The sequence below is a fragment of the Mustela putorius genome, unplaced genomic scaffold, assembly GCF_011764305.1.
Source record: "Mustela putorius furo isolate JIRA1106 unplaced genomic scaffold, ASM1176430v1.1 tig00003899_pilon_pilon_pilon, whole genome shotgun sequence".
Taxonomy (NCBI): Eukaryota; Metazoa; Chordata; class Mammalia; order Carnivora; family Mustelidae; genus Mustela; species Mustela putorius.
Genome location: NW_025422048.1, coordinates 14831932 through 14844295, shown reverse-complemented (window position 1 = coordinate 14844295; position 12364 = coordinate 14831932). Strand labels below are relative to the sequence as shown.

General features: G+C 47.0%; 1 protein-coding gene across 6 annotated transcripts in view; it reads right to left on the bottom strand.

The window, feature by feature from the left end:
* The window catches only part of ARHGEF6 (Rac/Cdc42 guanine nucleotide exchange factor 6), a 100075-nt gene that overhangs the window by 3201 nt on the left and 84510 nt on the right, over nucleotides 1-12364 (bottom strand). For 2 of the 6 annotated variants that reach the window (XM_004773651.2, XM_045068217.1), the window contains 9 exons: nucleotides 10385-10471; nucleotides 9593-9671; nucleotides 8666-8808; nucleotides 7627-7752; nucleotides 6140-6160; nucleotides 4790-4883; nucleotides 3643-3732; nucleotides 1722-1821; nucleotides 28-82 (listed from right to left, as the gene is read on the bottom strand). In XM_004773651.2, the coding sequence (XP_004773708.1) occupies nucleotides 28-82; nucleotides 1722-1821; nucleotides 3643-3732; nucleotides 4790-4883; nucleotides 6140-6160; nucleotides 7627-7752; nucleotides 8666-8808; nucleotides 9593-9671; nucleotides 10385-10471 (795 nt within the window). Of the gene's footprint in view, nucleotides 1-27; nucleotides 83-1721; nucleotides 1822-3642; nucleotides 3733-3760; nucleotides 3923-4789; nucleotides 4884-6139; nucleotides 6161-7626; nucleotides 7753-8665; nucleotides 8809-9592; nucleotides 9672-10384; nucleotides 10472-12364 lie in introns of those variants that run through there. The other 4 variants (XM_004773652.2, XM_004773653.2, XM_004773654.2 and 1 more) reach the window with 4 other exon arrangements.

Below are 12364 nucleotides of genomic sequence, written 5' to 3'. Positions count from 1 at the left end.
GAGAAAATGACTACTCTATTTCATTACCTGTTTCAGTTCTTTGACCTCATCCTTCAAGGCATACACAGTGTCAACCAGACTCCTACAACATAAAGTTCAGAGATTAAGAGCTGGCACTGAAATGCTGTTAAGGAAAACTCAACCATAAAAGCAGCTTTCGAGAACTACAGATCCTGAAAAGCAGTGGACTTTCTAGCTGGTCAGGAGAGAGAGAGACTGCTACGAACCATCCTTGTGGTTGCCATTTTTATGGGCAAACAACTGCCAGCACGCATAGTCATTCGAATGCCATGTCTTGGCACCTTTCCTATTTTGCTCTCTTCCTTGGCCGCTTGCTTCCCAGCTTGAGGGAGTACAAAGAGAGACCAGGGCTCGTCATAAGGTTCTGATTCTTTCTTTGGGGCAGGAATGAACATCACCTAACATATTAGGGGTGTTGAGACCCTGCCTATCTTACGATATCTGTGTGATGGCACTGCTGTTCTCACTTCTCCGACTCTACATGACCCTGCATGACACAAAGTCGGGGGCATTATTTCTGGAAGATCCCACCTGTCTTAAAAGAGGATGAACTGCCCTGGCTGAGTCATGGGACATTTAAGTCCCAGATGGCTCTCTCCCTGGACAAGAACTCTGGAGATCTGGGTTCCAGTTCTGATCCTACCACTTACCAGTCCTCCAGCCCTGGGTAACCAGTTTCTTTCTCCTCCTCTCCTTGTCTTACTTTCTTTACATACAAAATGAGGATAATACCACATTTCCCGCAAGCCACACAAAGTTGCTGTGGAGATTAATATAGCTCTCATAACAATGTTATTACAACCGTTATCATTTATTGAGTGATGACCATGGGCCAGCCTTTATACTTCTTCTTCCATTTAGCCCCACAACAAACCTTAAATTCAAGTATTACCATCATACCCATTCATGGATGCAGAAACCGAGGCATGAAGCAGTTAAAGAGGCTGGCCCCAGGTCACACAGCTAATGTGATGCAGAATTTGGACTTGAACCAGGGCTGTTCTCTTGAGCCCAAGTGCTTTACCATTTTGCCACATCACTTCATATACCAGATGGAAAAACACATTGACGATGTCAAGCACTTTGAAATATGCTGTCCTATGCAAATTTAGGCCTGACTTCAGAAATGACTCAAGTTTAAAGAAATGAATTATTTGGCTACTTTGTTTATTTTATGAGCCCAAAGGTACTTAACCTGATTTTTCCCCATTAGGTCACCCTCACTAATGTGCAAAGGTAGACTGGGAACATCATTTTCCTGTGCCTCAACCTCAATAGAAGTGGTGAAAGTAATGCTTGTCTCACTGGGTTTCTGGAGGATTCTAAATATTCAAGTATGTGAATGTCCAGGGTTTGACTCAGTAAATGGGAGAAGCAACCCTCTGGCCAGGAGAAGTAGTGCTGTAGCCTTCCCCAGAACCATCTGGACCCTGGAGTGCTATTCTTGAATACTCTGAAGCACTTTACTGTACGGGGGAGCTGGCCCCAGAAAGTTCCACCCACTCTGCTTCCCATTCCTCCTTCCCCTTGTTGGGGGGCAGCCCTCCCATAGTTCCCAGCGGCGTGAGAGCAAAAAGGGCTATACGCCTGGACAAGGAGGCACTGTCCTTCAGTGCGGGCTTTGCAACAGACGCACTACCCTGCCAGAACCTTCTTTCCAGCCCCCAGACAAATCAGAAAATGTAGCCTGCTCTACTCACTTTTCTTCAATGATAGTCTGGCCATTGCTCCTGGTTTCTTCAATGATGAGTTTCTCCTCCTCGGGGAGTAATACTTGTGGGAGTGAATCTTTGCGAGCACCTACGAAGACAAGGGTTGCGAGAGGGAAAAAGAGACTACTCTAGGTGTTGGCCCTTCTGCTATTGTCGCTGAGGGGTCTTTGTCGATGGCACGTTGCTGCCTTGTACCCACAGAGCAGTCATCCAACACTTGCTGACTAAAATCTTCCTGACATGAGAAAACAGACAAATAATTGATTTGATTTTGGCCAGGGTGGGGGCTATTTTGTGAGTGAAGTCCATTTTGGTGAAGGTCAGTGCGGGGGTGCGCGTTACCACATCGCACAAAGATGTGGGCATCTTTATGGGTCTAGAGATGGAAGAGGTGACAGAACAGACAAGGGACCGGACCAAAGAGCTCTCCTGCACCTCCAACCTCCCCCTTGCTTCTGGAGCCTTCCTTTTGGAGCTCGAGCCCTTAACCTTCAGCCTTTGCGTTGTGTGTGCTCATTGCCTCCCCCTCGCTGAGGTGGTGGTGTCTCTGCTTTCCACAGGGTCCGGCACTCCACAGGTGCTTACCAAGTAGGCAGCAGACTGGCTGACTGACTGACTGGTTAAACGTGGTGGGACGTAACAGCAGTGAGTTCCTGGGAAACGGGACTTCCAGCTGGAGAGGGAGGGGGATGGGAGGCCGCCATGATGCTAGACATGGCCAAGTCTCAGGGGAAGGCTGGGCAGGAGGGGCGGAAATGGGACTCTTGAGACCAGAACACCTGCCTGTGCCTCCTACAGATTGGCGGACGCTGTCAACGTGAAGAGTGCAGGTTCGGGGAGCAGATGAGGTCATGTTTTATATGAGGGATGCTTCTTCTGCTGTCTCCCTGGCACCCTCTCCCTCCTAGTTTTCACAGCCCAAACTGCTCTCTTTCCCTTCCTGCCTCCTCGAAACTTGTTCTCAGAGCTGGGTGTGCCTAAAGCCACAGCCAGGATCTGTCTGTGAAGGGGAACATAGGGCAGTCCTCTCCTCATGGTCAAACATGTCAAAGTGTGACATCAAATGTTCTCCTCGCGCCAGCCCTGGGGGACACATTACTTCGAAGGCATCGGTCAAGGCCATCACCCAAGCCATCCCCACCCCCACTCAAGTGATTGGTCAGTAGCTGTCCAACAGGGAGAGAACTCACTTCTGCAGATCAAAACACCTCACACCAGGTCTCCTGAATGTCTATAATCACGGAAGACAAGACAGACCCGAAGTGGTTCAAGGATCAAGTTCAAGGATCAATCAGGAAACCTCATCTCGCTCTCAGCATGTAGCCTGAAAGGTGCTGGGAGGCTGGGGGGGGCGGTACCCCTTGTACGCTTCCCTGACAGCTCCCTGTAAACTGTGGACATTCCCAACAGCCCCCCTGCTCCTCGCAGCTACATTTCCAGATTTTCAGAGCAACTGTGAAACCCGAGCTGGGTGAAGTGCTGTTCAGTTCACTTAAATATGCAACTGATCAAAGATAGTATTCTGACTTCCTTTCCAAATCTGCCTATGAGAAGAGATTAGCATCAGTTCACAGACACAGGAACTCTCTGGGCTCTTTAATTCCTAACTAGTGCTGCTGAAGGTATCTGTGTACTTCAAAGGAGAAGGACTTTTTGAAAAAAAAATAAAAAATTTTTTTTCATTTCTATCACCTCCAACTTTTTTACTCTTGCATCTGTCTTTCTCTCTGGGTGAAAAGAAGCAGCGGGTAAACAAACCGCCTGGCAGCTCAAAGCACCTTATCGGAAAGATGCAATTCTGCACCAGGTCACCTGCTTTTCACTTTTTTTTTTTTTTTTTTTTTTTTTTTTGCAAAGAGGCGCTGAACAGTCAGAAGAGAAAGTGGTTGCGGGGGGTGGGGGGACCTACTTGAGCCGTGGCCTGGCTGCAAGTTCGCACTGGCGCAATAGGCTTCGATCACCCTCAGGATCTGCGCATCTTCTTCCAGAGCGGCGGTACCTGGGGGATTTAAGGGGTAAAGACTTAGCAGAGAGAGATCCGTCTCTAGAACCTCAAAAGGATGCCACGCGCTCGGCTGCTGGGGACCGGCTCCCCCCTCCCCCTGCCCGGAAAGCCTCCTCTGGTGGCTCTCTTTCCATTTTTCTCTTCTGAGGAGACTTCTTCATCATTGGGGGCTTTTACTAGACTCCTAGGAGCCACGATGGCAGCACTGGGCATGGCCCTAGCCTCGGTTCTCCCCTGACACACACCACAAACTGCCCCTCCTCCACACTGCCAGGCTTCCCTTCTCTAGGAAGCTTTCCTGCACAGAACTCGCCCACTTTTTCCAACCAGCCAGCAAAGTCATTGATTCTCCCTCCTCTTGCCAAAATCTTCTTGAAGGGACTTGGGGGGGGGTGACGCAGAACCCTGCCAGAGGACTGATGCGTACTCCACGGGGGGCAGGCTGGGCCATGCAGAAGCTGGAGTGTGGCAAAGAGTTCTCCAGAGTGTATTTTTGGCTGAGACACCCTTTGCAATGCATCACTTACTCCTTTACCCGTGCCCCAGAGTACCTCGGTCCCCGCGATCGAGGCAAACGCGCACATAGGGACTGGTCGACCGACGGCGCAGTCCGCCTCAGAATCAAGCTGCTTCTACACGGCAGCAGGCTGATTCCTTGGCGAACTGGGAACGTCACTGAGCATTTAACTTCCAGAAGGGTTTCGGCCTTCAGGTCTATTTAGTGTGTCTCGGCAGGGGAAAACATCTTGGGCATCAGAAAATAAGGCGGGGGGCAATGTATCCATAGCATATGGGGCCCTTTAGTGGTTCCCAACCAGGCGAGATGAAATGTCCAAGGTGAAGGTCATAGGGCAGCCGTCTGGCTCAGATCAATGAAATGCAACGGGAGGCAGCTCGTTCAGAAAGCTTAGAGGTGACAGAACCTGAGAGCGTGCACAGTTTTCTGTAACAAGGTGATACCAGAGGACAAACTGCTCTGATCATCTGCCCTCAACAAAATTCTTCTGCTAGCTCATCTGTAACCGACTGTCAAAAGGTATAAAACACGTACTTTTCCGAATCACGTATTCCTCCTCCGACGGCTTTCTTTCCGTCTTTCTTTTGTGAAGAAACTTCTTCATCGTTTTGGGGCTTTTACTAGACTCCTGTAAGGACGGAGGTTTCTTTATGAATTAGAATTCTCCCCCCGAAAACAAATGAAAAAGAGCAAATGAAATTAAACCAAATGGCTCTCTCTTATTTTGACGGTCTCCAGAGTGCATCTAAATTTAATAATGCACACAATAAATGGCTCCAATAAGCTCTAAAAGGTAACATAAAACAGAGGCAATGACACTCTCCTCTCAATTGCCAGAGGGACATGTGCCCATCTGTAGAGAAAGTAGTGGGTGTCAATCCTAGGGAAATAACCGTATTCCTAATTTGGTTTAGGGTCCTCACTGATACAGTTTTAAGGGAATTAAATAACAACTATAGTACACACTGCTTTTCAAAGAGCTTCAAAGTGGTATAAATACATTTTCCCTAGCAACAGTCCCCCAAAGAAGAATATTAATTTCCATTTGTCAGATGGGAAAATCAAGGCAGAGGGACTGAATCCTTTCCCTGAAGTTGGAGAGAAAAGCCAAATGAGTGCTCTCTGCATAAATAACTCCGGGTCGGCAGTCACAGGTGCAGACCCAAGCTTAGACATACATATCTGAAGCCGTAGTTAATTTTTTTTTAAGATTTTTATTTATTTATTTGACAGACAGAGATCACAAGTAAGCAGAGAGGCAGGCAGAGAGAGAGGAGGAAGCAGGCTCCCCGCTGAGCAGAGAGCCCGATGTGGGGCTCGATCCCGGGACCCTGAGATCATGACCTGAGCCAAAGGCAGAGGCTTTAACCCACTGAGCCACCCAGGCACCCCTAAAGCCATATTTTTAATTAGGAGATGACAGAGCCACGAATTATTGAGTTTGCCTTTGCCGTCTGAATAACCAGTGCCCGTAACCAAGTAAATGGATTAGAATGGCGACCATTCTCCCAATCTCCCATGCGATGCATCTACGTGATGTGTGGATAATCATTGGTACCTTAAAATATATGGAACAAAGAATCTAATTTTTTCCACTCAGCCACAATGACCCACTTAGGCTTGAAAACAGACAGCCATGGAAAACTCGCATATGACAAAAATAACAGGAAAAAGAGCATTAAAACACATACAGCCACACAAGGAAAACAGGCCTTTTTAGGGCGTCTAAGACGTTGTTTTCAAATGTATTTCCCAAGAGCCTGCTTTTTTGAAGAAAGTACTTACATGTCAGATTTGCATCTTCATATTTTAGCCACCAATCAGAACAAGGGACAAAACGAGCAAAAACGTCACTGTAAGCCAAAGATATCGTTCTACCCTTACCTTTAAGATATAAGACATCCTCTAAAGTGAATATGTAAAGAAAGAGAAGATGAGCGTGAGAGGTCGATGGTTATAATGACCAAATCCATTTATCAAAAATTCTAAAACAACATTTGAAATGTTAGTGTCATCATCAGTTACACAGAGTGAATATCATTACGTTTCCCACATTAGTCTCAGATGCAAATATCACCATGCAAAAAGCCCAAGGAATACAGTTCCGTGCAGAGTAACAAATACTGAAAGTAACCGAAATACACACTACATAGTAAGGACATATTAATAACTCTCTTCTCCCAGTGGAAACGACATGATCATGCCTTAGGATTAGTTCTGGGAAGGATTAAGTCAACTTAACCCTTCAAGGCTCACCGGCACTTGAACTTAGTGACTGACAATTACAAAATAGCCATCCTTAAAAAGGGGACCCACGTAACTATGAAGTGGCCCTCCTGGTTCATGTAATCGGAGAAGAAAACTGGATGCTTGCGGGTATCACGGGCCAAATTCCAAAGCAAACCTGTGGGACTGTTTCCTCACCCAATTCTGAACAGAGGTAGGTAATAAGGATTTAGCTTTCTCCTGTCGTGCCCAACTGAAATGATCAAAAAATCCTCCAGTGTCCAAAGATCGTTTTATTTTTACTGCACTCAGGGTTGGAGGCAACAATTCATCGAAATAGCAGCACGGTGTTTGAGATGGAGACAAACTTAAAATTGAGCTGAATCTGTGTCGTGCGTTGAAACACATATTCGATATAGAAATATCTGCTGTCTTTGCCCCCTAATTCCAAGACGCACCTCATAACCCTCACAGACTTACACCTTCACTCGGTAAGACCTGGGTAAAGAACAGCTCCTAATAAACGAGGCTCTTCACTGAAAGCTGGAATGATGAGAAACAGCTTAGGGGGGAAAAGTAATAGTCCACATGTCCACAGAGGCCAGTGACTGATATTTCCTGACTGCAACTTTCAGGAAAACATAGAACCTTGAAGTCCCCACACTACCCAAATATCCAATGCCCTCTAAGGTTATTGCCTAGAAGCTTCTGCTTAAAGGACATTCTTTTCATTGAATTCTTTTCCCCTCCCAACTGTAGCAAGAAGTCCAGCCCCTCATAGTTCAGACCCAGGGCCTGGTCCTGTAAGACTTTCCCAGTTTGGCTTAACAGACCAGAATGATCCCAAATGCACAACTGGGTCTGCTTGGGTGGAAATTCAAGTCCAGTGAAGTGGCCCTTGGGTATACACGCCGGACCACGAGAAAGGTGAACCAGAGGCACTCTGGGAGGGCACCCAGGAGCTCACGCAATGCACACAAACCCTGCGGATAGTTGATAAATAAGAAATCCCCGAGTCTGACAATTCCCAAGTGATTGACGTGTATGCCATAGCATAATTCTAGCACATTCCCACAGAACTCTTTGTAATGAGCTAGGGAATGAGCTTGTCAGAAGCATTTTATACCATAGGTAGCAAAAATTACCTCTTTATAACCTAGTGCTGCTGACGGTCTAAGTGGAGGTGCAGGTCGCAGACAACTTAAACTCCACGGCTTTATAATCTGAGGAGGCTCCAGGGGTCCTCGGGGCTGTCCAGTAGAGCTAAAAGACTGGGAAAATGTCTGATGAGATGTTGGCAATCTGCCATCTGAACCCGACCTTGGGCCAACACGGCGAGAGAACAGCGCAGTGTCATTGGATCAGCAAAGCCAGCCACAGGAAGGAAAAGGTGGGAACACAAAAGCATCCCGTTTGAGAACTAGCACTTTTCAGTCCAGCTTACGGGGGTCTCTGAGCAACAGCACCCCACTGACTCAACATCCTATGATCCTGTCTTCCCTCTCTCTGCTGGAATTTCACTCAAGCCAGGGGTGGCTTTCCTTTAGAAGAGAGGAAAGCAGAGTTAACCTCGAATGGGTTCAGTCACGTGTTGGGCACTCAACTAGGTGCCAAAAGACGTTATTTCACCAGAACAACTGAAGACGAACATCAGCAAAGCAAAGAAACTAGATGGCGACTGACAAAGCCAAGATTTGAACTCGGGTCCAATGCCAAAGCCCTCGTTCTTCGCACCGCAACACGCCGTGCTCGAGACTGGAGTTTTGGCATGGCCGGTATGAGTGTTAACAGAGAACACGGCAATCTTCGCTCTCACTTAACAAGTACGGTAAAATCTCATCGATTCCAATTCCAGGAAGTCCAAATTCATGCTAACTCGGAAGAAGGCAACGCTGGAAGTTTACCCTTGAAGGTGACCTAATGAATGTGGTGGCATAAATGAGATTTGGAGGGGTGGGGAGACCCTTAGGACCATCAAACAGAAGTGCACACCTCTGTCTTAACTTGGGTGGACCCTTGTCCAAAACCAGCCATCGGAATTCATGAGGTTTTATTGTACTTCGAAACCTACAGACATAGACAAGCCGAAGTCTTAGGGCATGCTCGCTACTTCTCGTAAGTCCTCTGCAGGCAGGTCTGACGAGAGCCTCAACAACCCCCGTATGGCACGAGTGGGCCACTTACGGAATGGGCGCTGCAAGATGACGATGACGTTTTGGATAACGAGCTGCAGGAGGCGGGTCCCCGGATGAGTCGGCACAGCTGCTCCAGCCACTCCTGGAAGTCCTGACTGCTGTTGCAGTGGATGACGATTCTCTCTATGTTACCTGCATCGTCCGACGGGGAGCATTTGGTAATGAGAGACGAGAAGCCTGAGCTCACCTCCTCCATACACAGACTCAACGCAACTAAGACTCGCACCTAGAGAATAACCCTGTGGAAGCTTCTATGTCAGGAGGAACAGTTCATGAGGTCAGGAAATTAAGTATCTGTATCTGATTTCTAACACTGTCCCTGACTTCTACTGCTTACAGAATCGGAGGAAAGGAGTGTAAAACTTCAAACAAACTCACAGGGCAAAAATTGAAGGCCAGGGCCCATCTCAGCCCGCCGGGAGAATTCTGGACTGCCTCACCGAACTATTCAAAGTTGAAACGGGACCAACATCTAATCTCAGGCTCCCTCCTGGGGAAGAAGTGGGTAAGGCCTGGGGCCATTATCCCAGTGTCAGCCACCGTGCCAAGTCCATACAAAAAAAAAATACCACTGTCACATGGAAATCACACAGTCCTGGCAAAAAGGCACCACAGGCCAAAAGGTCAGGCTTGGCATTTTCTTCAGTTTGTGCTTTTATGTCAGTCCATTTTGTTATTTCTGAGTTCTAACAAGCAGCTCTTATGAAAGAAGAGATTGAAACTAATGGCAAAGCCGAGGTTTCCAAATGACCAGGAGACTGTGTTCCATCGCTGGGCCCTAATTACACTCTGCCTTGCCCAGGTAAAACTCACTCAGAGGCTTATCACAGAAAATAATGACATTAATTTACTCAAATTCCATTTCGTCCCAAAAAGGATTTCAAGTAGCTACTTGAAAAAAGAGAAAATTACCTACCTGTGATTTCAAATGTGTTGTCATTCCCTTCGATTTCATCTAATCTAGTCACCACCATTCCCGCTACTGGTATTTTTCCCTATCAAGAAAAGAACATTCCCATTAAGTCTGTGGTTATATGCATCTCTGCTTATGTCTATTAGATTTTTGTGACCCTCTCAAGAATCACTGCTGAATGGGTTGTGTTTTGCTAAAACGCCCTAAACCATATGGTGGGGATTTACAAACAGCTCACTTTTTTCTGACACATTTGCAGGAGAATCTGTCAACAAAGTAAAGATTCCCCAAAAATAAATAAATAAAAATAAAAAAATTTTTTATGAAAATTAGTAATTGCTACAACAGATAAAAACAGGCAACCGTAACTCACGGCCCCCTCCATATTTGGGGAGCAGGTTGAAGGAAGTTTAACTTCCTAAGGAGTTTCTTCACGACTTGTACTTCAGAACCCCGAATCTGCTTTATAGTTTCTCAGCAGTAATGATGTGAGACGAGCCCGTGAAACTTGGCTGCGAATTTATCCGGTTGCACACTTAAGAGTTCTTTTTAAACATGCATAGGTTATGCTCATAACCAGAGCAGTGGACATTGAAGATAAACTCATTACAGCAATATAAAGGTTTCTGATCTAAAGAACATCTGATCTTATAAGCTGTTTAATTACAACAAAGGGTCAGAACATTCTGTGTTCTCTGGCTGGACCTTTTTACGTCACAGTGGAAATACTGCATCTGGATGGAAACCTGTTTTCATTCTGGATCCTGCTATGTGCTTTATATGAAATCTACTAACCTGGTAGATAAAGCCACTCATCCGAGGACTTGCCGATAACATTATCAGGACACTGGAGAATAACAGAAGGTACCGCTCCTCTTTTTCCTAAAGTGAAATGAAACACGCTAAGCGGAGAACAGAAGTTGGGCATTTTATTTGTTAAGAATTTCAGGAGTCCCTAATGTGTAACACAGAGCTTGTGGGAGGCAATGAAACACGAACGGTGACCTTTTAAAAAAGATACCCAACCTCAAGGCACCAAACTGGTTGGATTTTGCTTTGAAAGGAATACAAACCCGTGGTGTATCTCTTTTCTGCCTCTACGTAACAGTGAGATACGAAAAACCATGCTGGTTTCCCGAGTATACACACCTAAGTTGTCACATGGTTCATGCCAAGGCACGAGGCTCTGGGGTCACAAAATGAAAACGATTTTACTTTGAAAAGGAGCAAAACAAAAGGGGTTTCCAGGTGACAGGAAGTTTCCTATGCTCTAGCATGTGTCTCAAATTCTTATTCATAAAATTACTTTTAACCGGTAAGAACAAGAGAACTATCATACCCATGTAACGTGAAAAAGTAAATACTTTCTGAAAACAGCACAAAACGAAATTTCACACAGGAGGGCTTCTCCGAACCCCTTAAACAGAGAGGCGATTAGCAGGTGCAAAAACACCAGCCGGTTTGCTCTAATGATCCTTATGCACTACTACTTCCTTGCACTTGAGAAGGGCAGTCCTTCGGGGCTCACTCTTCTAGTAAGTTCTCTGCAGCCTCTCACATCTTTCTATTGCCTGGTTTCCTTCTATAGACACTTCATTTCTTCCTTCTCCTTCTAGCAGCCTCTCCTGCTTATCTGTTTCTTCCCTTTTGCCTTTACCATCCGCCCACCTCCTGACCTGACGGGCCTCCACGGGCCCCCGAGGCTCCTTCTTCATCACACAGGCCCGCCTCGTGCTATTCACAGACGCTGTGGTTTTTACGACTGAGGGTCTGGGCCAACCCCGCGTGGACCAAGTCTACGAGCACCATTTTCCCCCACAGCGTTTGCTCACTTCGTGTCTCTGTCACGTTCCGGTAATTCTTGTCACATTTCGAGCCTATTCTGGTGATCAATGATCAGGACTCACGGAAGGCTCCGAGGATGATGAGCCCTTTTGTAGCCACAGAGTGTTTCTGATGAAGCTACAGGCTGTGTTTAGACATGACCCCGTTGCACACTTAATAAACTACAGGACGGCGTAAAAGCAACTTTCTTACACACCGAGGGACTGACACCTTGATGGGACTCACTTCGCTGAACTGCCAGCTTCGGGGCGGGGCTCTGGAAGCGGACCTCCAGCACCTCCCAAGTACGCCAGGGCCCTGTGCCTCGACATTCTCTTGCCAAATTACTTGCTGCCTTATTTTTCTCCCCATTGATTCCTCCCTGACTGGGGCCCCACTGCCCTCTCGAAGTCATCAATAACTGCCTTCTGGTGAAATCCATTGGCTTCTTCTTGGTCTCCACACTCCTTGACCTCTGAACCTTCGGCCACACTCAGCGGGCTGACCGCCTTCCACCGCCCTTCCCTCCCGGGGTTTCCATGACAACACGGTCCCCCAGTCCCCTCCGGCCGGCCCTTTCTCCTCCCTTCAACCTAGAGGCTCATCCCAAAGGTGTGAAAGACTAACAGTTGGACTCCGGGTCCCATCAGCCCTCCCCAGGGTATCTGCGTCTTGAATGAGATTGCTTGTTAACCCCCAGTCATGAATCTCTGACAGAGACCTGTCAGGGGCTATAGGGACATGTTTTGGGACAAGAACGGCAATCCTAACACCCGATAAATCATACCAGGTGACACAAGCAACCTTCCTCCCCTACTCTGCCCCCTTCCTAAAAGACGTAATCCATCTTCAGCCTCCCGTGCTTCTCTCTGGGTGTTTGCTTCCTAGGAAGGCACATCTGTCAGGGACATCCAAGCCTCTGCCTCCAGCTCTGCCCACCCACCCACCTTC